General features: G+C 34.2%; 1 protein-coding gene, 1 non-coding gene and 1 pseudogene across 2 annotated transcripts; all 3 read right to left on the minus strand.

Moving 5' to 3' along the window:
• Nucleotides 1–6,425: 6,425 nt before the first annotated feature.
• On the minus strand, nucleotides 6,426–13,846 carry LOC100249866 (UDP-glucuronic acid decarboxylase 1). The gene is made up of 7 exons (XM_059739088.1): nucleotides 12,712–13,846; nucleotides 12,213–12,359; nucleotides 12,022–12,101; nucleotides 9,752–9,835; nucleotides 9,565–9,639; nucleotides 6,987–7,079; nucleotides 6,426–6,844 (listed from the first exon to the last, which is right to left on the minus strand). The coding sequence occupies exons 1-7, from the start codon at nucleotides 13,334–13,336 to the stop codon at nucleotides 6,635–6,637; spliced, it is 1,314 nt and encodes a 437-aa protein (XP_059595071.1). The 5' UTR covers nucleotides 13,337–13,846; the 3' UTR covers nucleotides 6,426–6,634.
• A 2,283-nt stretch (nucleotides 13,847–16,129) lies between these two features.
• On the minus strand, nucleotides 16,130–16,203 carry TRNAR-UCG (transfer RNA arginine (anticodon UCG)). Its single transcript has one exon. It is a non-coding gene; the product is annotated as a tRNA-Arg (tRNA).
• Nucleotides 16,204–20,097: 3,894 nt separating this feature from the next.
• On the minus strand, nucleotides 20,098–24,729 carry LOC100246576 (delta(12)-fatty-acid desaturase FAD2-like; annotated as a pseudogene).
• Nucleotides 24,730–27,608: the final 2,879 nt, after the last annotated feature.

The raw sequence follows: 27,608 nt of genomic DNA on the forward strand, positions 1-27,608 counted from the left end.
TTCCACTCCAAACAAATACTTCAAACCATAAATATCACTTGCAATATTTATCGAGAGTACGATTCCACGTATAATCTCTAGTTTAATGTTGCAGGGGCCCATGATACATGCTGGTGAACAAACAAAAACAAGACTTAAAATCACAATTTTTGTCATGGGTTTTGATTGATAATCCCATATTTGCAAAAAAAAGTCGGTCTAGGGGAGTTAATCCGTACTCTGAGACCAAAATATTTATGAATATCTTTTTCAGATGTGCCTTCATTTTCAGCTTTTTACCGGTTATTAAAAGTTTGAATGAGGAGGGTGAGGCAGAGCAGACGCGCAAAACTAGGCTCTATCTGCTTGACAATCACATTAATTTAGTCTCCGGCGTTCAATAATCTAATCCAGTCCCCTTCATGGGTTGAATGAAAATTTGGAAGCTCCAGAAACAGCCTCCTTACAGTGCGTTGGCCCCATTATTAAATTAAATTAGTTGTTTCACATAGAAACACAATATTGTGAACGTGTGCTCTGCAGGGTGTGACCTACAGCTTTTAATTGTTACTTATTGCCCAGGAAAAAAACAAACTAGTGGATAAATTCCATCCATGAATCAGAAAACATGAGGGTGGGATGAGACAAAAGCAACGGTAAAATAATCAGCAACGGCCTGCGGTGCTAAATTTATTGAAGGGTGCAGGGCACTATGAGCTCATGTGATGAGCAACGCAAACGTTAGATTATTTTGAGAGAAGAAGGGGGTAATTTCATTCAGAAGAGAGAATTAAGCCTATGTTTGGTTCTTGGAAAATTTGAGGGAAAATGCAAAGGAAAGAAAATAGAGAGGAAAAGTAAAAGGAAAGAAAAAGTGAAGGAAAATAAAAAATAGAGTTAAAGATGATAAATTATTTTTATTTACTACTTTAAACTCATTTTATTTATTTTAACTCATTAATATAAAGATTAAATAATTTTAAAATGTATAAATTTTTAACTAATTTTAATTATATTTAATTTTCTTTGGAATATTTTATAGGACAACCAAACATAAGAAAATCATTTTTCTTAGTACTTTTTTTCTTTCCTTTGTACTTTCCGGGAGCCAAACATAACCTAAATGATAGTATCTAAACTAGAACGACCAAATTATTTAAAAAAAATATTATATAGAATAATAGAGGCATATATTGAGATATCCTAGTACACCAGATGAGAGCAACCCTATCACCATCTAACATTTATTGGGTTGGTGCTTTGTATTAAAAAGGAAGTTAAAAGATACCGAGACTTTAATAATCTAAATATAAAACTGCATGCTACTAAAAAAATCAGAGACTTTATTTGTTGAATAAGGTTTGGTCAAATGAGTTTTGACCCAAAATAGTCCATCGAAATTTTTTTTTATAAAATAAACTTGTTGTCAAAATAATGTCTAATTCTTTGTGCCACATAAGCTATCATGTCATATAACCGTAGTTGGTATAAAGCCACAATTGGTAACTACGGATTTGAATTCTTTTAAAAATGGTTAAAGACATAGTCACCAACTCCGGTTTTAACTATATATATATATATATAACTTTAAATTTTTTAAATAAAAATAATATATTATTTTGATTTTAAATAAACTTATTTCATTATTTAAAAAATAATAATATATGAAATTAAATAATTGATATTTTTTATTTGATATAAAAATATTTTTTAAATTTTATTAAAACAATAGGTACTATATTTAATATAAATATATTTAGTTAATTATATTTAAATATAAATATAATATAATAAATTATATTTATTTAAAAAAAATTTATGAAAGCCTATTAAAAAAAACAAATAATATAAATTGTTATATTAATTAATAATTTTTTAATACTATATGTAAGTGGTATATAATATCACATGTATATAAGTTCAATTTAAGTTTAAAATTTATCATATTTTAATTTAAGTTTATAATATCATATCCATATATGATAATAATTTATTTATATATTTAAATAAAAATATGATAAATTTTAAATTTAAATTAAACTTTTATATATATGTAATATTATATACCACTTACATATAATATATAAAAATTATTAATTAATATAATAAATTATTTTTTTTTTCTAAATAGGCTTTCATAATTTATTTATTTTAAATAAATATAATTTATTATATTTAATTTTAATTAACTAATTATATTTATATTAAATATAGTGCCAATTGTTTTAATAAAATTAAAAATTATATTTTTTCATATCAAATTAAAAATATCAATTATTTAATTTCATATATTATTATTTTTTAAATAATGAGATAAGTTTATTTAAAATCAAAATAATATAATATTTTTATTTAAAAAAATTAAAGTTAAATATGTTAAATGAAATAACATAATTTTATATATATAAAAAAATTAAAGTTTAAATCACAATTGATAACTACAGTTTTGACCATTTTTAAAAGAATTCAAAACTGTAATCACCAACTGCACCTTTAAACTTAAAGTTAAAACTATGGTTGGTAACTACAGTTTCTAACCGTTTTAAAAAAATAAAACTGTAGTCACCAATTATAGTTTTATGACATGACAACTTATGTGGTACAGACGTTTGGGCATTATTTGTAAATAAGTTTTATTTGTTGGATTTTTTTTTCAATGTATTGTTTTGGGTCAAAACTCTGGTCAAATGTTATTTGTAGGTACACTAATTTTTAGTTGTCTTTTCCTTAAATGTTCTTTAATATTTATAATTATTGGAAGTCCACATGTCATTCTTCATTTGAAACGAGCAATAACTTCTTATAAGTTATAACAAAATGATTCTATTTCAGTTACATGTGGTCGTGTTCTTAAGAACACAGTGTTGTCTTCATGTTCTTGAGAACACAAAATTTAATTTGTATTATTAAAAACACGACGTTTAATATCTTAGTTTCGTTGCTAATTACCTTTTCTTTTTTCTTTTGGAAAATACCTAGTTTTCTATTATATATATATAATTTAGAACAATAAACAAAGATACAAAATAAATGATATCAAAACACAAATATATAAAAATCAGCTATAAAATAAGGAATCTTATTGGACAAGTGTCAGTATGGTGCCAAAAAGTAATGTTTGATAGCTTAGCTAAAGAGTTTTGAGCAAAAATAATTTATTTAAAAAATATATTCAAACCCTCCAAAAATAATTCTTAAATTTAGTATTTTTTTCATTCATGTGAGTATTCAAGGTTGCAGTTAATAACAAAGGTTTTGAATTTTTTTTTAAATAATCAAAATCATAGTTGATTAAGTTTAAACACATAATTAGTAACAATGATTAAAATATATTATATTTTAAAAAACTTTAGAAATATGGTTTTGTAACATAAAAAACTAAAAAAAAAATTCCCGTGCCATTAAGATGTTCAGATGTGAAATGCATTGCTTTGAGAATTATTTTGGTAAAAAATCCTATTTTTGATTTTTTTTTTCAAATATGTTAATTTTGTTCAAAACTCTTGGCCAAACCCTTTCCGTGTCTTCTATTTACTTTTCGTGGTGCCTGCAGGCTTCCATCACATCAAAACCATTCACAACTCGAATTGGGATGAGTTGAAGGTTATTTATTCAGTGAAGAATTACCTCTGGTTAAAACTGCCATGAAATGGAGGCAAGGTCTTGATTTAGTAGTGTCAAACAAATTATTCATGTAATCCCAAGAATTGCAAAAATGATGGTGCCATGTGAATTTTCCTGGTTTTAGCTAATCCACCTCAGCATGCTCTCAAGCACACTCAGTCCTTTAATACCAATACTGGAGCGGTAGTTGCAGAGGGTTGAAAATTTTAAACCAAATGGTCCCAACTAACGCACTTGCCCCGCATCGTATTAAAAACAGCAGTTACACATGGAAGGGCCCCAACTGTGGGCGCATTGAAGCAAAGTTGGATAAAACAGCTAGCCTGTAGTCTGTAGAGATGGTATTATCATGGAACAGTACTCAGATTCTTCAAGGAACATATGCTGCTTTTGTGCCAAACCATTGGGAATTTTTTCTTTTCTGTGGATTGATTAGACACAAAGCCATTTTCCTTCTTCCCCACCATTAGCTCTCAAGTTCGCCTCTCCACAACCTTGTGGAATCAGATGCCTTAATTTTGCATGACTTTCCGTCTATTCATGCATGCTTCTTTTTTGGTTTTTTCCTCTACTTTTTGTCCTTGCTGCCAACCCATTGCACCATGTCACCATTCAAGAGTCCTAGCCCCAAAGGATTCCGCTTTATCTTATGGCTGGTATATATGTTGACCTATCTCTATGTCTTGAAACACTTGGTTAAAAGAAACAAGGCTTTTGTTAGTGGAAGGATTAGACTCTATTTTTGTTCTCCTTTTCTTTTTCAGGGTCTTTCTTCTGATTCTTTATGCCTTCTTTTACGGATTATGATGCAGATTAGGCTCATTGATTACTAGTCAAGCTCACAGAATTCTCTTTCTTTTCGTGCTTCTTAGAATGGGTTCTGTACTTAACTTTTCTTATGCTTTACAGAGTGGGAATTGCTTTTAATAGCTTTCCCTTTGGATTCTGGCACCCAGATCTTTCTCTCGTAAAGTGGGTAAGCTTGATGTGTTGTATTCTAGACTTCAAAGGAAAATGGAATCATATATAACACCGGCCAGTGCCTCCCATACACGTCTTGCTTGATCCCCTTCATTGAAGGCCAGACTAGCCCAATGGCTTTTTGTGCCTATTTATTTCATACCCTCTTCCTCTTTTAATTCAAATAAAAAAATTAAAAATAAATTTTAAAAAAAAATATGGAAGTGAGTTTAGGACCTCCTGTGTTGAGCTGTTAAGCATCACCTTGGATGTGAAAATTGGGAGGATATTGTGTGGTAGGGGTTTCATGCTTTTGATGAATTCAATGATGAGTTGATTATTTGACCAGAAAACTTTGTATGTATAGAAAAAGGTTAGAGAGGCAGACGGAGTTCAGTTGTTTTAACATAACTTTATGGCAGTGGTCCTCAACTCAAATAATGTCCCAGGGCCACTCCATGACTTCAGTTCCCAATTTCTCCACGGAAGGAAAAAGTTGCAGCAACTCATCTTTTTTCTTTTTCTTTTGTGCGGGGGCAAAAGCGGTGGGGACTTGTAACTGCTTCAAAAATCAGTCCAAGAATGATGTTGCAATCGGTGATGACACCTTTTAATGTCATCATACATCAATCATGGCTATAAACTAGAGATTTCTTTGGCGTAATCAAGCCCGTAACAACATTTTGATACAAGTTAAAGTTGAATTTTTGTGGTAAGTAAATCTTTGAAAATTGGAATTTTGTTAAAGGATGATCATAAGCTGCCATCGTTTGATTAAAGCTGAATCCTCCCATACAATAGGGGGAAGGGTGGATAGGCCGCATCAACGGTGTAGAATGGATAAGACACTCATTCTGGAAGTGATTCAAACACTAATGGGATAAATGCAAGCCAGTTTCAAACCCCTAGAGGATTGAGATTCTGAGGAGGGAAGAGAAAACAGGAGACTGAATTTCATTTCATGTACCAAGTCCTTTCACCTGCAGGTTCGCTGCGCTCTTTTAACGTCTACCGTCACAGCCCACAGTTTTGAGTTTTCAGTTCTTTGAGAGTTATTTATGGAAATTGGACAGCTGCACAAAACCAGATGTACAATGGGGATTCCATTTTTGCTCCAGACAGAATGACAAAAAAAAAAAAAAAAAATCAAAAAACGCTAAAACAAGCAGTAGCTAGGGTGCAATTTCATGGAGGTCAGTGGACGGACCCTGGAAACCCAAACCCAGTAAGGCCGGACTGAAACTGTCAGCCAACACATGGATAGCCCCTAACCAACCAATGTTGATAGGGGCACATTAACTAAGGTGTCCGTGAAAAATTAGAATTAACTAACTATGAGCAATGACTCTCTAATCCCATTAGTTTGAAAAGACAAATTTTTTTTCTTCAGTTCTCAAGTCCCTGAATTTATTAAGTCTCATTTCTATACTGGATCAATTCATTGTGATACCACCGATCCATTTTTTATTATTAACATAATGACACCGAGCATTTATTGCAGCCGGTGCCATCATTCGATCAACAGATTGACTTTCTTAATTTTGATGACACCTAATTTCCATATGTTCTCTAAATTTCCAACTCCTTTACCTACGATAATCATTTCCCACGCTCTACTGAGTTGGAGAATATAGGTTGGAATCAAATTTGTCATGTTGATGTTAGCCTACATAATCTGTTTTGACTTTTGACCCGTTAAATTTATCATTTTACAACTCACATGTCACAACTTGTGTTTGTTGAAACTTTCAATTTAAACGTCGATCATATTCATACCCATTAGTTTTGTAGGAGGACGCACTTTTGTTATAGAAAAATTTTGAGTTAAATACAAGCATTTAACCACCACAAATGCATGCCCAGAAGAAAAGGAGTGACAATAATGCCTTCAAAAATCACAGGAGTTGATAAACAAACAGATCTATCTGCCTACGGATGTGACATATTTGCTGAAATTTTCAGAAGGAAATGTAGACCAAGGATGGATCGCAACATCCTAGCGAAACGAATTGAATCAACAAAATACATGATATGCTCTTCACACTATACATACTGGTATGTTATGTCATTCTTATTTCTGCCCTTTCCCTTCGTCTTCATTCAAGATGCGGTTTTGGAAATCTGACACCATGAGAGGCAGTCCTTCTCTCAGGGAGATTTTTGGTTCCCAGTTCAGCAGCTCCTTTGCTCTGCTGATATCCGGTTTCCTCTTATGAGGATCATCAGCAGTGTTTGGCTTGAACTCTATTGTCGCACTTGAATCAATTGTTTCTTTTACAACCTATAAGAAGAGGACGAAGGAGGCAATGCTCAGCACACTAATCGGTAAAAAAATAGGACCCAGTGACAAACATTCACAGTGAATGTGGGTATGGGAGAATCCAACATATCAGTTCTTTTATGAATAATAACGAAAGACAAACCTCTGCAAGCTCCAACATTGTGAACTCCCCAGGGTTACCCAGGTTAAAAGGCCCCACATGCTCACCTTCCATTAGTGCCACCAGTCCATCAACCTGACAATGAGAAAAGCTTTTGAATCCTCTTTCATATCATTAAAAAACTTCAAATCCATTCATAACAACTTCAACACAAATTTTAAATGGAAGGTCAGCTCCAAAAACCTGCTAATTATATTTTTTCTTCCCATTAGAATATACTACTAATCACTTGCCTAGTGGTCTATAGTAGTATATTCTCACAACAATTTTAGACTAAGTTTCCAGGAAGCTCTATGAAAATATACAAAAGAGTCATGCCAGGAAGAAAAAGGAATGGAAAAAGAGGAAACAGGTAAGCAAGTGATCAATTTGATTATTTGTACACCCATGCTCATCTTGATGGTCAGTGAACAAAGAGTATATATTCTGGCAACCATGGAAGTACTGTTATTTCTTTACTCTTTTCCCTGGGAGAGTGCCCAAGGCAACAATTTCATAATATCCTAAGATTTACTTAAACCCCCTAGAGCAAGTTAATGTGAAGTTCACAACGGTACAATTATGATATACCAAGTTTAATAGCTGTAAAAGTATTCTAACCCTGAAAATTCTCTTTGCAGTATTTTACATGCCAACAGCCTCAAAACCTATTTAAATGCATCTCAGAATCTGGAAAGTGTGAAAAATTGCTATAACATTCCCAAGCTGGTCTAATTTTCAGATAAGCCGACAAATAAAGGAAACCAAGTTAACTACCAAAAAGCTCAAAGGCACAGCAAGCATTTCCATAAAGAATCACATGTGTTATAACCTCTAGTTTTCCCTAAACCTGTTCAGCCTCAGGAAAGGAAGACCACAGTTCTGTAATCATGAGGAGCAGAGTGGACCAAAATAAAAATCCATATGAAAGAAAAAGCTGGTCCTGCCCCAACTTGTCTGCCCATGGTTTTATATCAGGAGGGATTCTAAAGCCATTGAAAATGTATTTGGTTTCTGGTTCAGATCAATAATTATACCAATGTGACTAGTGAACCTAGAGAAAACTATGTGCATGTAGAGACCAAGTTATTAAATCAACAATCCTTTTTTTTTTTAATGGGGAATAACTGCTTCTGTTTTTCCTTTCTCTGTCCCTGTTGGGAGTCAAATGTGAAAACTTTCCCACATCCCTATATCCCAACCACTTATCGCTGGAACCAAGCCCCAAGGGCATTATTTACTCAACAATTTTTTAAAAGAGTAATACTTGTTTCTTTTTTTCCTTTCACTGTCCCTGTTGGGGCTCAAATGTGGAAACTTTCCCACAACCCTATCCCAACCACTTGTCGTTTGAACCAAGCCCCAAGGGCATTATTACTCAACAAATTTGCAAGTGATACTTCTTCTTCATTTTTAGCATAACAGAATTAATGTTATACAATTAGAATATAGTAAATTCTCTGGTCTGACACTTATTGTATTTTTATCCTCGCTTATCCTAATTTTACAGCTTATATTTATAACATTTGATCCCACACTCCTCCCAATCTCTCATTAATATGCAGAAAATGGAAAAATCAATCAAATAATAAACACACATCCAAAATAAATCCCTCCAACAAGCAGAGGTAAATCAATTAGTTTCTGTCTTCCCTCTCAAAATCACAAAGGATGATGTCTTTCCTTACTTTTCTGAAAGATGAATGTATATGACAAGAGGGCACCAATTTCTCTAATAGTCCATTATAAGTGATGACATATGGTGATGAGGGATTGCCATCAAGAAAAAGGAAAACTAAGCAGGAATAAGTGAATAATGCAAGTAAAAAAAAAAAATCATTGACTAAAGTAGCTTTTTCCAACTACAACAATCAATGGGTCTTCCCAGACATGGTTACTCCTTTAGCACCTATCATCTTCCGCCATTTTTCTTCCTGAAGTAGACGACCCATTATAAACAGCACTAATGTTATCTATTTTAGAAACACTGAATCAAACTAACAATTGTTTTGGGCATTTGTGGGTATAACCACTATTACAGCTTCTGATTGATTCTTCATTATTATAGTAATCTCTCTGAAATTTAGCTTGTTTGTGAATCATTTGTATGCAACTTTAAAATAACAAAGGCAAGGCAATATCACTCTTCCTGATTTTTTTGTCTTTATCAGAAACAACAAAGATTTTATTAGCAAAGTAAAACTGAGAAGGATGAGAAATCCTTCCCTAAATACAAACCGGATCAAAACAGAGAAAAAGAAAAAAGAACCGAAAGACATTCAAACATCTCAACATAATTAATTTGACACTTTCGAACTACATATCAAAATCTACTCTTCCTGATTTAACACTTTCGAACTACTTTGATGCTCTTCCTGATTTTTGCATGCGGTAAATGTATCATATTGGATCGTTCATTCAATATGCAAAACCTCCATGAAACTATTATGACACTTCAAGATCCAATGGAAAATGAGGGAAAACAAACAAAAATGCATGGAAAATAGTGTCTCCAAAAGAGTATCAGAGAAGAAAATAAAAAGCATAGAATAAGCAAAAAAGATAATAATCCACTACATACCAAGTCAGAGACATATTGGAAGCTTCGTGTTTGTTTTCCATCACCATACACAGTCAAAGGTTGCCTGCGGATGGCCTGCAAAACATAGCTATAACAGTTAAAAAAACTTTAGAACTTATAAAAATGTCTAAGATTCGGTTCATTGTGTTTGGCAGAACTGTAAGGAAAATAAGTCAGGAGATCAAACCTGTGCAACAAAATTGCTAACCACACGCCCATCATCAATACACATACGAGGCCCATATGTATTGAAAATCCGTGCTATACGTACCTGCGAACAGAAAATTCAGTGATTAATCCAAACTATTGTCTACAGTCCACTTTATGGAGATATCTATACAGTAAAGTAGAAGTTATAAGGATGGCCCATTAAATATTAGAGTACAGAAAGACACCTAACTTACCTCACATTTAGTTAATATTAAATTAAGCAGCAATAATATAAAGTAAAAAAGGAGAAGAAAATGCTAAAGGGTCTACTAAACCACATCAAATCATCCAAGGAGCAAAAATTTTAAACTCATATTAGCCCTCAAATGTTCACCATCTACACTCAACATTACCCTTTTCAGGATTGTGAGTTGCCTAACCATGGCAAATCTTCTTGAATTAGATTCCCCATGTTAAAAGCAATGGAAACAAAATAATAGTTCAACACTATCATTAAAAACACTTAATGAATTGGAATTTTGAGTCCACATTCCAACCAATAGAGACCACCATTGGTGTAAGAGCCAGATTGCAGTTAGTAGCCCCGAAGGAGCAATACATTTTATTTTGATGGAAAACTTACAATTAAGATAGCTATCCCCAAAGAAGGGCCCAAGGATATAAGAATATCCTTCAAATAACATAAAATTGTAAATGATGTGCAGATATCAGAACTTTTAACCAGTTATGCAATACAAATGACAGATTTTATCATACATTAAGATATCTTAGTGAAAAGGAATACAACCTATTTTATCAAGTTATCAATGTCATGCATAACTTAACTGAACAATAAATGGAGAAGGGTTAGAAGCATTGTGCATGAATTATGAAATATCATAATCTGTCAAGTGCCAAAATGTTCCTTCACCGCATGATTGTTTAATTCAAGCCAATTAGTATTATAAAAACTGAAAGTCAAACACACAATATAATTCAGCTGTCCTCATGGGTAAACAATTCTAGGTTAAGTATAAATTCACTGATGTGGCAATTGGTTCTCAATGAATACCCTTTCTGACCAGTAACCACTTGCACTACAAATAATTAAGCTTTCTGACCAGGATCTTGTCAATTGCTAGATTATTCCCATTATATTACCTTCCTTTTAAGTTTATTACAACTTTTCTCAAATGCCAACATTGCTTTTCTTGCCAAAACCTAGTCAAATTTTGTTATGTCAGCATTACATTATGTTATTTGTAAGTTTCTCACAACTTTTCTCAAAATGCCAGGATTGCTTTTCTTACTAAAACCTAGTCAAATTTTTTTCTGTCATGATAATATTATGTTATTTGTAAGTTTCTTATTCTCAAGTCTTTTTCCAAAATACATATCTTACCCTCAATATTGAAGTGCAAAGTATCATTTGCTACTACTCATGAGTCACAACATAGGCGTTTGTGAGTATGTATGCGTTGTACAGTAAGTTCATGACAAAACAAACCCCTTTTGTTATGCAGGTGGAAACTTTAATGTTACATATTACTATAATAATATAAAGATAAAACAAAATCACACAAAGAGACACATAAGGTTTTAACATGGTTTAGCTAACCATGCTTACATCCACAGATGAATGATAATTATTCCACTGAACCAGAGAGAATATCATAGAGGACAAAAAAAACAAATATAATCATTGAGCTTCAAATATCTAATGTTTCCTCACTCCTTTTATCTCAACTCTTAACCGTGAGCCCTTACTCTACCTGGTGTCTCCACCTCTTCCTCACATGTCTAACTTCTCAAAACTTTACATGTTCATCTTCATCTCATAGTTTTTTTCTCTTATAACCTAAAATATTTATAAAAATATTTCTCACAACTTTTCTTATTCTATAAGAAAACTTATTTCCAAGATTAACAATATATGAAACATCCTATACAATAATTTTGCCAAAACGAATATATACCAAATAGGAATTCGAGACACTTTACAATCCCTTTCCTGGCCACTACTTTCTTCATGTGCAACATCATAAATGTGTAAATTCAATGATGTGGACCGAGGAAGAAAAACTCAAAAAAAAAAAAAGCACAATCACAATCTGTGTGACTTCTAAGATCATTGAAATAATGCATGCACTATCTCTTGTTAATACTGAAAATAACAAAGCAGAAGTATCATGGAACAATAAGTATAATATGCATGATCGTACCATGCAGCATTTTCATGCTTAGTTATTTCAACAGAGCCACCATTTCACAACAGCTCATTTACAAGAAAATATCAGGACCAGTTACCTCAACTTCAGCACCTCTATGATAATCCATTGTCAAAGTTTCAGCTGTACGTTTTCCTTCATCATAGCAGCTCCTCACACCTAATCAGTTCAAGTATTTAAACATTTGAAACAAAAATGCCACAGGCATACAGAACCTATTAACAGACAACAAAAAGCATAAACATTTGTTAAGAAATTATCAGTTCTCACCAATTGGATTCACGTTTCCCCAATAGGTCTCCTTCTGGGGGTGCTCAAGGGGGTCACCATAAACTTCACTTGTACTTGTGAGCAAAAACCTTGCCCCAATCCTCTTTGCAAGGCCCAACATGTTCAGGGTGCCCATCACATTTGTCTTGTAATCACAGTCAAGGATAAAAGAGATCCAAATTTCACAAAATCACTAACCTTACATTTGGTTTTTGAATCCTAAATTATTCATCATTTGGCACCCTTGAAACAAAATTTTTAAAATTTAAGAAATAAAAACAGCCATTCAATTTAGCCCAATTCAACTATCCACGTCGGTTGAGATCATTTTTTTCATTTTCCAAAACCAGCACAAAGCATAAAAACTGGCAACTTTGTTTTGTTCTCTCTTCCTCAGTTTTCCAGACAACTAAACGGAGGCTAAGACAAGACAAAAAGGCAATCGCACACAACAAACCCAAATCAAAATTTGCAACCAACATAACAATCAATAAGGATATAATTGTTTTAACAGGATTATACTTGTAATGAACTGGGGAAGCAGGGCAAGCCAAGTGATAGATCTGATCCACCTCCAACAGTATCGGTTCGACCACATCATGCCGAATAAGCTCGAACCTCGGATTCCCAAAATGGTGCATTACATTCTCCTTCCTCCCAGTAAAGAAATTATCAATGACAATCACATCATCCCCTCTAGCAATGAGTTTGTCGACCAAATGACTTCCCACGAATCCGGCTCCACCAGTCACCACAATTCTCAACCTCCTTCTCCCAATTCCAACCGGAATTCTCCCAACCTTGCCCGCTCCATTACTTTGGGGATATGGGATCGAAATCTGATCTCGACTGGTTACACCAATGGTAACCGATCTGGGTATAGTTGAACGGGTCTCGGCGGGGCCGAGGCGAGACAAACTGGGTTGAACAATGAAGAACGTGGAGCCAATGAGGATACCCACTAGGATAAAGAGAAGGCGTTGTTCCTTGAAGAGATAGTTGATGGATCTGGGAAGGGATCTGGGGTGTTTTAGGGTTTTGGGGGAGTATGGAGGTGATTGGGAGGTGGGGATTTCTTCATCTCGTCTATGGTTTACGCTTGATTGTTTGTGTAGCTGTTTCATGGCTTGGGATAAAGAGTTTATAGGGTTTGTGGGGCGGGGAAAACCGAAAAAGGTGAAAAAGGAAGATGCCAATGGAGATTGTACCTGAAAAAAGAGAGAGAGGTGTGGATGGGTGAGTTGACTGAAGCAGAAGCTGAAGCCTGAAGGGGCTTTCAAAGTTCCGAAGGCTGTGAAAGCTCTCTAGGTATATATTTCATTTCAGAAATGGAAGGTTGGTTGGGGAGAAAGATATAGAGAAATGGAGTGTATGTGTGTGTTGGGTATGAGAGTCTCAGCCATGACAGCCAATACGGGAGGTCTGTTTTCTTTTAGAAATGCAGTTATGATGGGAGGATTTGACTCCAATCCTCTGGGCTACGCTCTATGTGTTACAGTGTACACTTCCTGTGTGTGGGTCGCCCGGCTGTGCATTTACTGGGCCAGTTCCCTTCCCGCTGCGGCCATACAAAATAATAAATCCAATCTACACTCCACTACCCAATTTTTTTTAAAAAAAATTTTATAAAATAAATGTTGCTTTGCATATGGTTATATGAATTAAATCAATCATATTTTAGAAATTCTTATGATTCTATGACCAAGCCTTTCCGATTAGGTTGCACTGTGTTGATTCATGGAGTGGGCGTATAACTTTCGGCATTGAATTTGAGACTGATCACATTAGAAGTGGATCCTAACCTCCCATCAAGGTGGGTCCTTATGAGGACCCACTCTAATGGGGTGATGACAAGAAGTAATAATAGAGGTTGATGAGAAGAATGGAGAGAATTTTGTAGTTCTATAACTAGACCCTCAAGCTGGGCTAGTTGGGTCGGGCAAGGGAGCCTAATCAGGTTGTTACCTTGGTGTTGAATCATGGAGTAGCACATGTCGCTCCAGCATTGGATTTGAGACTTTTATCAGATCAAGAGTTGATGCTAACCTACCGTGTAGCGTGGGGATGACAGAGAAACTCTTTAGGGTGGGTCCTCATTGGATCTGTGCCCAATGGGACAAGGATGAGAGGTCTAAGGTCCGGGATGGAGAAATTTTTTATGATTTTGTGACCACACCCTTGAGCTAAACTAGGTTGGGCAAAGAAACTAAATCAAAGATTGTTAGCTTATTGGTGTTGATTCGTGGAGTGGCACATGCCTCACCAACATTGGATTTGAGACTGATCAAATCGCAAGTGGATTCTAACCTGCCATGTAATGATTGAAAATGAGAAATGGAGAAAATTCTTATGATTCTATAACTAGGCCCTCAGATTGGGCCTGGCAAAGCAACCTAAGTAAGAGATTATTATTATTATTATTACTATTATTACTATAGAAGTAGTAAAGATGGAAATGATGATGATAATTATTATTATTATTATTATTATTATTTGTTGGTGCTAGAGAATTTATTAGCCTAATGGGATCTCCTATTCCCAACCCATTTAGATTAAGACAATAAATCAAGTAGAAATAGATAATAAATATGCAAATTTATTATTATTATTATTATTTGTGAGCGTGTGGGGGGAGACTTTATTTATTTATTATTATTTATGGAGACAATAAAAAATAAATATACAAATGGGATACAACCAAATAGTCCGATTTTATCTTATACTATTTATTATTATCATTATTACTATTATTATTTATATTATTATTTTTTGTTCAAAAGGAGATCTCCTATTCCCAATTCATCTAGTTTAAGACAATAAATCAAGTAAAAATAGATAATAAATGTGCTAATTTATTATTATTATTATTTATAGGGGACAATAAAGAATAAATACACAAATGGATAGAACCAAAGAGTTTGATTTTATCTTACCCTATTTATTATTTATATTATTATTTCTTGTTGCAAAAGGAGAATTTATTAGCCTAACCGTGATTTCCCATCCCCGCCCCACCTAGTTTAAGACAAGAAATGAAGTAGTATCACTATCCCCACCTTACCTAGTTTAAGATTACAAATGAGATAGCACTGTACAGTTTGTCCCCCTCCATTTACTTCCCTAGTACATGGATTCCATTCATGCCCAATGGTAGACCTTATTTATTTATTTATTTATTTTATTAACAATATTCTATAAAATAGAATTTTCATTTGCCTTAATTTTGTCATTTCAATTTGGTTTTGAATTTTAATAGAACTGATTCATTTTAAAGAGGCAATGGGGAATTGTGATTTTAGTGGGAGAAATCATGGCATGGAAATCTTAGGTGACAGGTAAGCATCAATGTACTATATTATTTTGGTCATAAGATTACGATGATATTTGGTTTTTTTAATGAAACAACGAATTCAATTTGCTTTTAGATTTTAAATAAATTTTTTTTACCAAAATTTTTTATTTTTTATTAAAAATAAAAAATGAAACATCTAATTTTTTACTAATATTAAAAATAACTTTTTAAAACTACTAAAATATAATCGACATAACCCTCATCCTATTAATACTAATAAATAATATAAATAAAATAATAAAAATAAGCGACATAATACTTAATAGAATTTACAATTAAGTAAATTAAGTTTTAATTAGAATTAAATGAAAAAAAAAAAACCACCAGCTACATGCTTTATGCAATGTTTGCTGTTAACTTATAATATTCTTTCAAAAAAAACAAAAACAATGGGGGAGTGGGTTATATTTGAATACGTTGGAAGGTAAATTGCGGCCCAGCTCCAAACGGCCCAAATTGAAAGCAAGTAGTTGTAGTAGAAGCGCACTGAACCCGAGCCCAAATCGAAAGGAAACAGACCAAAAAAAATCCCAGGCCCATCGACGGACAAAAAATTCATTAAATTCGACCACAGTGGGAGTCGAACCCACGACCTTTTGATCCGAAGTCAAACGCGCTAATCCACTGCGCTATGCGGTCAATTAATTTTGAAACTTAACTTTTTTTATATAGAATTCTAATTTAATCATCCAACCCTATTCAACCACGTTGGATATAAAGAGGGCGGGGCCGGGCTCAGACGCACTTGGAATCTCCGTTCGTAATTTGGTCCCCTTCCATTACCGGGAGGTTTTTCGTTTTGATCTTCGCAAATTTCACATATACTTTTGAGCATTTTTATTAAATATGTTTAATAACATATATACATCGAAAAAGAAATAAGCTTCACATTCTTTCATTTATTATTTAAATATAAGTAATATTATAGAGACGTAACAACCTTATTACATGCATGAAAAATACGTTATATATCGTTTCTAACATATTAATATTTTCTTCTTTTTTTATTTAAAATAAAAATAAATAAATAAATGATTACGAATTATTAAAAGTAAGTTAGAATTCATGAAAACATCACTAGAATATGAAAAATACAACCAAATATAAAAGTTACGATAATTAAAAAAATATATATAACCAAAGTATAAAGTCATAAAAATTGTGACATAAATACAAAAGAACTAATTAGATACAAAAGTTGTGCCTTGAGTATAAAGTATGTGATAATAGTACAAAAAAAGTAATGTATCTATGATATGATGAAAATTATGGTCAAAGTGTGAAAATAAGAAAAATATGGTAGAAGTAAAAATAATGTGATTATAGTATGAATAAAAATATGAGTAAGGTATAAGTATGTGACTAAAATATTAATGTATGAAAAATATAACTTAGACTAAGATGTAAACTAATATATAACCAAGTTACGATGTGATTAAGTGTTAAGGTACAAAAAAATACAAGCATTATATTAAAATATGAAAAATATGCCCACTATAGGTATAAAAAATATAATCAAGGTGTGAAAAATGTTACCGATATAAAAAAAATGTGACAATTGTACTAATGTATGAATTTTATGATATCACTACGAAAATGTCATTATATGGGTATGAAAAATGCATGTAACTAGGGTAAAAAAAAAACAAAAAAATATAAATATATGAAAAATAAGAATAAAATAAATAAACAATTAAAGGGTAAGAAAGTTTTTATATTTGTCAAATATATAGAATTGAAACTCATTTAATCTCATTGATACAAATAATACAACAAATTATTGGTACAATTACGTGCATGGTTTTTTGAACTTCACTTTCACGTTAAAATCTAACCTCTATTTCAATGAATAAGAGCATCTCTATTTTAAAAAAAAATGCATTTAAAAATATTTTTTTTTTTTTAATATTTTAACTAGATCAATAATTAATATTTGAGGAAAATTTTAATATTAGAAAAATTAAAATATATATATATATATATATATATATATATATATATATATATATATATATATATATATATATATATATATATATCCAAGATCAAAATAATATATAAGATTAAATTAATTAATTTATTCCTTGTTTTTAAAATAAAAAATTAACACATGCAAATGTGACGTTTTCCACTACAAATATCTTAATTTTTTTTTTAATATATATAACAATAATAATGAAAAAATTAAAAGAGTTGTTCTTTGAGCTAATATGTTTTTCTTTTTCAACAATTTCCATTCTTATTAAATAATAATAATAAGATGACAATGGTATAAACTCAATTTCAATTCAATCAGAATAATGTCTATTAAGAGTGCATTTAAAATTTAGGAAATACCTTTAAAATTTTTAAAAAATACTAAACTGTGGACCCCGCATTTTGATCGCTCGAATGCGTTTCCCACTCGATGACGAAACTCGATTTTTATTTAGAAAAATTAGTTTTTTATTGATTAAGAAAAATGACTTGGAGTCGCCACTTATTTTTGTTTTATTTTTAAAGGGTAAACAAAATAAGAAAGAAAAACCCTAAGTGCGACTCCTTATTTTGGAAAAGGTGGTTTGTGAAAAACCGGATTAGGTTCGGGGGTCAGGTTACTTATCGGGAAGGTACGGTAAAGACCGTAGCACCCCTCTAAGTCCCTAAAAACGGGTCTCTACTAATAAAATGAAGCTAACATGGCAACCAATGAGAAAGTCAATGAATACTCAAATCGATCATGCACGTATGAGTATCAGAATATGCAATAGAGGATAACCGAAGTGAAAGTGGATGCGTACCTGATCAGCAAACGGCAACGCGCTATCACAAAATGAGATTAGTGCATAGTAATGAGCATAAAGTATATCACTCACATCATCAAACCAGATAAAGAAACACCAATAGCACGCATGATATTTCATTCAAAATTCATTTTTATTTCAAAGCAAATTTATTTGATGTAGGGCCCCCACCAAAGCCCGTTTTATTTTGCATGAATTAATCCCATAAATTCCATTATTCGGAATTACGGAATTAAATCCATGCTTATTTTAAAACATTTTAAAAAACAAAGAAAATTTGAAAGTGGCTCACCGAAAAGAAAATGACTGCCAAATTTTATTGAAAAGCGGATTCTTGGAACCTAAACGAAAAAAACTAAGGATGAGAAATTAAAGAGATGAAATTATTTAAGAAAAAGGAATTTGAAAAATTGTTTGCAAACTAGAGTTTAAGAAACTATTTTAAAAATCAAAGATGGAGAAATAAAATAAATAAATAAATAAATAATAAAAGAAAGGAACGTGGCTTAATGGTGAGCATGCACATCATGCAAGGCTTTTGCCAATGAGGTTTGATTGGGGTGCTCTCTCAGAATCTACCATCCTCTTCCAATCATAATTTCTTCAATCAGCTTGCAGTGCCCAAACTTAACCGACTCTGGATTGCCAAAGGTTGATGCAAAAAGGTGGCCATGCACACTTGCCTGTAGAGTGGGCCCAAAGAGTGAGTTCTGAAATTGGCTTTAGTTGCAGGCACTCCTTTCGTTATGTGGATGTGATCAATCTGCCCAATCCCTGCATTGAACATGATTGGCATTAACCATTCCCGTCTTTCCTCACTTAGAAGTTTCATTCCAATAGTCCCGGTACAGCTCTGAATCAAGGGCTCTCCAAATTTGTTCCTACAGTCAGATGCGCCGCTGCTAGCATCAACGAGGATTTGAAGGGATGAAGCCAAGTTAGATGGGTACGTAAATGACGGGTCTTCCCATGGAGCATAAAACCCTTCAATGTTGAGACTCCCAACACAATAACCTGCTGTAACGACAACAACAGAAGACCCCCCTTCCGAGAATGGGTTATGCAGGGTGATAAGATAGAAATGGATGAGGTGGGGTATGGTTCATCACATCGTGAGGCTGATAACAGTCCACTTCTGGTTGAGCCCCTGAGCATTGCCCACGACGGAGCTCATCATAACTTCTGCAGCACGAGCAAACTCCTCAAAGCCAACTATTTAGTTATGCTTTGTGTCAAACAAGTCAAATACCCTATCGGCAAATAAACTTTCCTTTTTGTTTGTTCCGAACGAAGCCAATTGAAACCCTTTCTTATTGCATGGATGCCTCTGTGCTGTTCCATCTGGCTAGCACGGGAGCCCGAACCAGATGCTCCTGCAAACTTCTAACAGCCGCAACATGATTTTTGTATGAAACAACCCCCAATAGATTAGGTACCAGCATTAGGCTGAGTTCCTGGTTTGAATAGCAGCTCAAAAAAAAACTGAATATCAGTTTTCGCAGTTCTCGTGTAATCCTCAGAATCCCTGCACCAAGCCACTCATTCACTTTCACTTTCTCCTGCCAATTAGTAATTTCGCCATAAATCTGATCCTCGACAGCAGCAGTGGCACGTGCCCACAAATCACTCATCGTTTATGCGTAATAGCACCAAGACATCCACACGTTCTTGTAGCTGATGACCTGAACTGTTTCTGTTAAGCTGGTCATAATCCATGGCATTCCGATACATTGAAGCTTTCTTTGCTTTCCTACTTCTCTGCCAGCACCCTTGTAATAGCAGCAGTCAACGTAGTCTTATGCGTCTTACATGCCCATTTACCATTCTCAATGCCCATATCCATGAGCTTGTACCAATGGCGCCTGACCACAGGAGTTTCTGGGATTCGCATTAGGTCCATCTTCCAGCAGCAAAACAACAATCTCATTGTGCCCAGCTCGTTTAAACCCTTTAACACCTCCAGGTAAAGAGGTAAGGGTAATATAGACACCGGACTCATCTTGCTCAACCCATGAGAGACCCTGTTCATGCCATCGTAACCTGACTTTGACTTCTCTCCATGCTTCTCTTTAGGTTGAGAATAGCCTCTCACAAGATCAACCAAACATCCCTTGACTGGACGAACATGCTGCCGCTCACCATACCCACCGACTGTGGATGCATCTCTTGAAATTCATTTCTTATTCAAGCAGATATGTGAAAATTGACGTACAGAGTGGTAATATCAGCGGTTCTAATCACTAGCATGATGAGAACGTATTCTCTGTAACTCGTGGCTCCCATAGGTAGAGATGAGAAAAGATGATGTGTTCCAAAAGCGAGTACAGGAACAGGGGAAGATTGAGAAACAAGGCACAAAAGAAAGAAAAAAAAACGAATGAATTGAAAAAGGAAACCAAGAGACTTCACTTCATGGATTATCAGTGAATCCTCTGGTCGGGTGGAAAGACTCAAATGCATCTGAGGGTATCCTCACAATATAGACGAAATATGCTAAAATAAGCAGCGGCAACATGTGTGCAGGTTTATGTTTCAACAAGCAAACAAATGGCCCTCGCAGTCCACCTCAAACAACATAAAGCTAACGAACAATGGCAAACTGAGGAAAAACAATGTAATAATGAGAGATGAGAGAAAAGCAGTATGCATACCTGAGTTCTTCAAGCAATAAGTATTAAGTTTTAGCTCCCCCAATGATTTTCTCTCTCAAAAGAGACCTCAAAGATATCTCTCTGAAACCGGTAATGGAGACACCACCACCTTTTATATCTCCGGCAGCTTGCTTGTAGCCAAAGATCCCTCTAAATCCCTGCTCCGGCAACTCTCCTCTCTCTCAAGCTCCAGACTCTCCTCTGCTCCCACCAGAATCCTTTTTGAAAAACTCCCAAAGATATCCCTCAGACTCGCCTGAAAAGCTTCCTCAAAAATCCTCCCTCCCTCTGCAGCTTCCCGGAACCTCCTTAATGTCCCTCCACCAAAAGCCGCTTTTTCTTCTCCTCTACTCAAAAAAAAAAAAAAAAAAAAAAAAAAACAAACCCAAAACTCCTCTCCAAAAAGATCTCTGCAGCCTCCTCTAACGGCTGAGCCTCTGTTCCCCACTACCCTGCAGCTGCCAGACGACACTACCCCCTGCACCACTACTCTGCCGTCCCCTCTAAAATGGAAAAAGCACCTTCCTCTCATCCTTGCCAGACGACACCACCTAACAGAAAAATGCTGCCCTCTCTGAAGATCCCTCCAGGTGTCAACCCTTCATTGGCTCCTTCAACTCCACTACTTGATTCACTGAAGGCTAATTACGGGGTGACACGTGGCCAGAATGAGCTGCATGAAAGGCCCGAAATGGGGGTCTACATAAACATTATCTAAAAAAAAAATACTTAATAGATGATTCTTCAAAAAAACATTATCAATTAAATTCTTTGAGTAAAAATATTATCTAACACATTCTAAAACTATTTTTAAAAATAAGAAAAGTAACATATTAATAAAATTTTAATAAATCATTAATAGTTGAGTAACGAGGGCATTTAACAAGTATTTTATTATTTTTAAAGTTGATAAATCAAAATATAAATAAATAAATTTAATAATATATTATTTTTGAAATTTTAATAATATATGGAGTTGATTCTATATGCTTAATTGGCTTCCATTCGGATTTTATTGAAAGCGGGCATCAACTTGAATTATAATGTCTTATATTTATATTGTTTTGTTTTGACTTTTTATGAGTTCCTAATAGTAAAATCCTCATAATTATATCATCGAATGTCAACTTGTACAAACATATTCCAATTCCATCTTGATAAACCCAAATCAAAATTGCACATTTATTTAATAAAAAAAACAATCTTATAAAAATAATTTAAGTTTCATATATGCAACAATTAAATATAATATCTAAAATGATACGATCAAAAGTAGTTGTAGACCCCGTATTTTGTTCGATAGCAAAACTTGATTTTTATTTATTTGATGAAAATTTTGATTTTTAGAAAAAGATTTGGAATCGTCACTTATTTTTGTTTTATTTTTAAAGGGAAAAACAAAATAAAAAAGAAAAACCGTAAGTGTGACTCCTGAAGGAAAAACAAGTCTATCAAAAATCAAAGTTGAGTCTGGAGGTCAGGTTACTTATTGAAAAGGTATGATGGTGAGCCATAATACCCCTTTAAGCCTTATAATAAGGATTCTACTAAATAAGGTGAAACAAGTGTGACAATTGATTAGGAAATCAATGGATACCAATGAAAATGATCAAATACTAAAACGAATCATGCATAAGAATAAATAAAGTGAGAGTGAGATCATACCTTGGCAGTAGACAATAAAACGTTATCAAAAAACAAGGTTAGTGTGCAATAATGAATACAAAATATATCACATGCATATCAAAGAGCAAGACAAATATCGGACAATATTCATTAAGCATAACCATCGCCGATCAGAAGAGAAAACTCATATGTAGGGCCTCCACCAAGGCCCAAATGATTTTGCATGAATTGGTCTCATAAATTCCATTGTTTTAGAATTATGAGAAAAAAAAAATATTATTGCTTATGTAAAATTAAGAGAAACAGAAGATTATTTGAAAACCAAAGTGAAATTAAAACTGTTAGAGAAAAAACTAGATTTTTGAAATTTATTTGAAAATTTGAGTCTTAAAAATTACTTAAAAATCGGAGTCTTGAGAATTAAATTTAAGAATTGGAATTTTGAAAAATAAATTTGAAAGAAATTAGGATTTTGAAAATTGTTTGAGAAGTAGAAACTATGAACATTAAAGTATAAAAATTGGAACCTTGGAAATTATTCGAAGGTGGAATTTTTTTAAAAAAAATAAATAAATAAAATGATAATAATAATAATAATAATAATAAATAAATAAATAAATAAATAAATGTGAAAATTGAAATTTTGGAAATTGAGAATTAAATTTGGAAATCAGAATTTAAATAAAAAATTGTTTAAGGATGGAATTTTTAAAAATAAATAAATAAATAGAATAAAAATAATAACTAAAATAATAATGATTAAATAAATAAATGTGAAAATTGGAATTTTAGAAATTGGAAATTAAATTTGGAAATCGGAATTTTGAAGAATTATTTAAAAAACGAAGTTTTAAAAATTAAATTAGAGAATTCGAATTTCGAAAAATTATTTAAGAATGGAAGTTTGAAAATTAAATTTAAGAAAATGAAATTTTGAAAAATTATTTGAAAATGTAATTTAAAAATAAATAAATAATAATAATAATAAAACAAAAATAAAAAATAAAACTAAAGATGCATGTCTAATGGAAAATGGTAGGAATTGATTTATTAAAATTGGATTTATTTAAAATCAAGAGAAAAAAATTGAAGAATTAAAATCATTCGAAAACAAGATTTTTTTAAGGCATGCATGAAGTTACGGGCTATGACAATGGGCCTAGGAAGATGGCCATGCGAAATGAGGTTATACACGTGGGCCCGAGATACAAGTGGGATTGCTCTTTGTTGGAATGGTTGAGATTGGTATGAAGAAATCATAATGTGGCAGAGACGGGTGGGTATGCTGCAAATATGTTATCAACACTAGAAATCCATTCACAATCAGCAAGGGACATCCATAAACACACAAAACGGTAGAGTCCATATGTGATGGCAAGAACATCAGCGTCTGAAATGCGTATCCGTAATCGCTCACGATTTGAGTAAATTGAACCATGTGGATCATAGTGGCAAGCAAATCTACTGTAGAGCCTGCCCGAAACGTTGAACATTAGGTACAAAGGCCAGCCTAGAGTGAGTTGAATGGCGAGTGTGATGAATCGACCAAGTGGATTGTTCAAGTATTTGGAGTACCATCCAAGTTTGGATTTGGTTTTAGGGACAAAGACTTCATCCTTCTCGAGGGAACCGATATTAGAATGATGGCGGTGATGGCTATATTTCCAAGAGAAGTAAGGGACAAGGAGAGAGGAATGTAGGATGAGGCCAATAGTATCATCAAGCCATTGGTAATCATTGAAGGCATGGTGCCCACATTCATGTGCTATGACCCAAATGCCAATTAGGATGCAACCTTGGAAGGCCAAATAAATTGGTCAGGCCAAGTAAGAGAGAGGATGAGGAAGGGGGTGGAAATAATTGGTAGCAATGTAATATAAGAGAGATGCCCATGTGAGGACGTAAACCACATAGGAGAATGAGCGGAGAACAGATCGCTGGAAATAATGTGGGGAGATGGCTTTCTTGAGCTGGCTAAGTGTGAATAGGGGTTTCGAGTGAGGAGTTCGTCGGAGAAATGTCAGCTTCTGATTTTTTATTTATTTTTGGCACTAGAAGGAATAGACATTCGACCACCTGCATCCATTGTTCCGCGTCCTGAAACAGCTCTTTTCTTCACGACCACCCCTCTCTCCCTAGGCGTGGGTGGCTTGGTGGTGTTTGTAGTGAGGTGTAAATGTCGGGAATGGTAGAAGACAATGTATAAATTCGGTAGGTATGAAGGAAGGTGGTGAGTATAATGTCGGGTTTGAGCTAAATGTGGTGGGTGTGGGGTTGGGTTTGTAAAAAAAAGAAAATAATATTTGCCTTGAATAATTTTATTGAATCAGGAGACGAAGCTTTATACAAGAGATTTCCTACAATCATGCTAATCTATTCTAAGTATAAAAGGCAACTGAATAAATATACAATTAATACAATATATTTGCCAATGAATGGTCAGATATCATTGACCTTTCCTTCTTAACACTCCCCCTCAAGTTGGAGAGTGAATGTCAAGAACTCCCAACTTGTGTATCATAGTTGAGAAAGTTTCCTTTCCCAATGGCTTGGTGAACACATCTGCAAGTTGATTTGTTGAGGCAATATGTTTGGTCACAACTGAACCATCTTGTATTTTGTCACGAATAAAATGGCAATCCATCTCTATATGTCTGGTTCTTTCGTGGAAAACAGGATTGACAGCTATATGTAAGGCTGCTGTGTTATCATAATATAATAATGCTGGCTTTGGATGCAATATTCTCAAATCTTTTAATAATGAGCGCAACCAGGATAATTCACAACATGTGCCTGTCATGGCTCTATATTCGGCTTCTGCTGAGGAGAGAGATACGGTTTTCTGCCTTTTTGTCCGCCAAGAAATAAGAGAAGATCCCAGAAAAACACAATAACCCGTAGTGGATCTACGAGATATTGGACAACCAGCCCAATCCGAATCAGAAAAAACTTGCAAAGATAAATCATTCTGAGAAGGGAAAAACAAACCTTGCCCTGGACTATTTTTCAAATAACGCAATACATGCAAGGCAACTTCCATGTGTGGTCTACGTGGTGCATGCATGAATCTGCTTAACACATGGACCGAATAGGTGATATCCGGCCGAGTAATAGTCAAATAAATTAGGCGTCCAACAAGTCGCCTATACTGAGATGGATCTTTAAGCAATTCACCTGAATCCGAGAGCTTTATGTTTTATTCCATGGGAAAGTTCACAGGTTTAGCACCCAAAAATCCACCATCTTTTAAAATTTCCAAAGTATATTTTCGTTGCGTGATGGAAATACCTTTCTTCGACCGAGAAACTTCGATGCCAAGAAAATACTTCAAATCACCCAAATCTTTAATTCGAAAATGACTATGTAGAAATTGCTTGAGAGCTACTATGGCATTGGCATCATTACCTGTAATAAGAATGTCATCGACATATATCAACAAAGCTGTAAAAGATTTGCCTTTCCGACATGTGAATAACAAGTAATCGACTTTGGATTGAACAAAGCCAGCAGCTTGGATAGCTGTAGAGAACTTGGCAAACCATTGTCGGGAAGCTTGCTTTAAGCCATATAACGACTTGTGAAGGCGACACACTAAATTCTCCCCCTGTTGCCGAAGACTAGGAGGTGGAGACATATAAATTTCTTCATGGAGATCACCATGAAGAAAAGCATTGTTGACATCAAGTTGCTGAAGAGACCAATTCTGGGCAGCTGCTAAAGCCAATAAACAACGAACAGTAATCATTTTAGCAGTAGGAGAAAAAGTGTCATGGTAATCTATACCTTCCAGCTGTGTGTAACCTTTTGCAACCAAACTAGCTTTGAAACGCTCAATAGTACCATCTGAGTGCCGTTTGATTTTATAAACCCAACAACAACCAATAGGCTTCTTACCAGGAGGAAGAGAAGTGAGGGACCAAGTGTGGTTGGCTTCTAAAGCAACCAATTCAGATTGCATTGCTTCTTGCCAATGGGAATGAGAAGCTGCTTCGGCATAAGATGTAGGCTCAATATCTTGACTAACAGCAGCAGTAAAAGAGCGATGTTGTGGTGAGTAACGATGATAAAAGACAAAATTGCAAAGGAGATAGCGTGTACCTTTTTGTGGACTTGATGACAAAGGCGGCAAATGGTTGGGAGACGTTACTTGGTTGCATACATAATCACGTAAAGCCATGGGAAGGTGATGGGGTCGTTGTGAACGACGTAAAATGGGTTCGGGAGGAGGACTAGCAGGTGATGGCTGAGTAGAAACTGAATTCGGTAGTGAGGGTTGTTGGATGGGAGAAATAGGTTCTGGTGGTGAGGGTTGTGGAACTGGTGGGGAAAGATCGGATATAGAAAGAGGAATCACAGGGTCTGAATTTGAGGAAGGGGATGGAATGGACTCATAAGGGAAAATAGTTTCATGAAAAACAACATCACGACTAGTGAACATTTGGTGAGTGTCAAGGTCATAGAGCTTGTAAGCTTTTTGACCAACGAGATAGCCAAGAAAAATACATCGTTTGGCTCGAGGAGCAAATTTATGGGGGACGTGCACATTAGTAGCATAGGCCAGACACCCAAAAACTCGGATATGAGAATAAGAAGGAAGCTTCCCATAAAGTCGTTCAAAAGGAGTTTGGCGCGAAAGGAGAGGTGTGGGCAAACGATTAATTATATGAACAGCAGTAGAAACACATTCTGCCCAAAAAGGTAAAGGAAGGTGGGCTTGAAAACGAAATGCTGTAGCGGACTCAAGAATATGGCGGTGCTTGCGCTCTACAACCCCATTTTGTTGAGGGGTATAGACACAAGAATGTTGGTAAGTGGTCTCTTTTTGTTTAAAAAATTCCCGCATAGAGAAGAATTTTCCACCATTATCAACCCGAATGTTGGCTATAGATACATGGAATTGTGTTTGGACAAATGAAAAAAAATTGACAAGTAAATGTTGTGTTTCACTTTTGTGATGCATAAAAAAAACCCATGTGAATCTAGA

Source organism: Vitis vinifera, chromosome 8 (assembly GCF_030704535.1).
Source record: "Vitis vinifera cultivar Pinot Noir 40024 chromosome 8, ASM3070453v1".
Lineage (NCBI taxonomy): Eukaryota > Viridiplantae > Streptophyta > Magnoliopsida > Vitales > Vitaceae > Vitis > Vitis vinifera.

Coding starts and splice junctions, on each gene's coding strand:
- LOC100249866 (XM_059739088.1), bottom strand. CDS start 13,336: ATGAAACAGCTACACAAACAATCAAGCGTAAACCATAGACGAGATGAA. Junction 12,102..12,212: donor GGGAAACGTGAATCCAATTG/GTGAGAACTGAT, acceptor TGAACTGATTAG/GTGTGAGGAGCTGCTATGAT. Junction 6,845..6,986: donor CAATGTTGGAGCTTGCAGAG/GTTTGTCTTTCG, acceptor CTCTTCTTATAG/GTTGTAAAAGAAACAATTGA.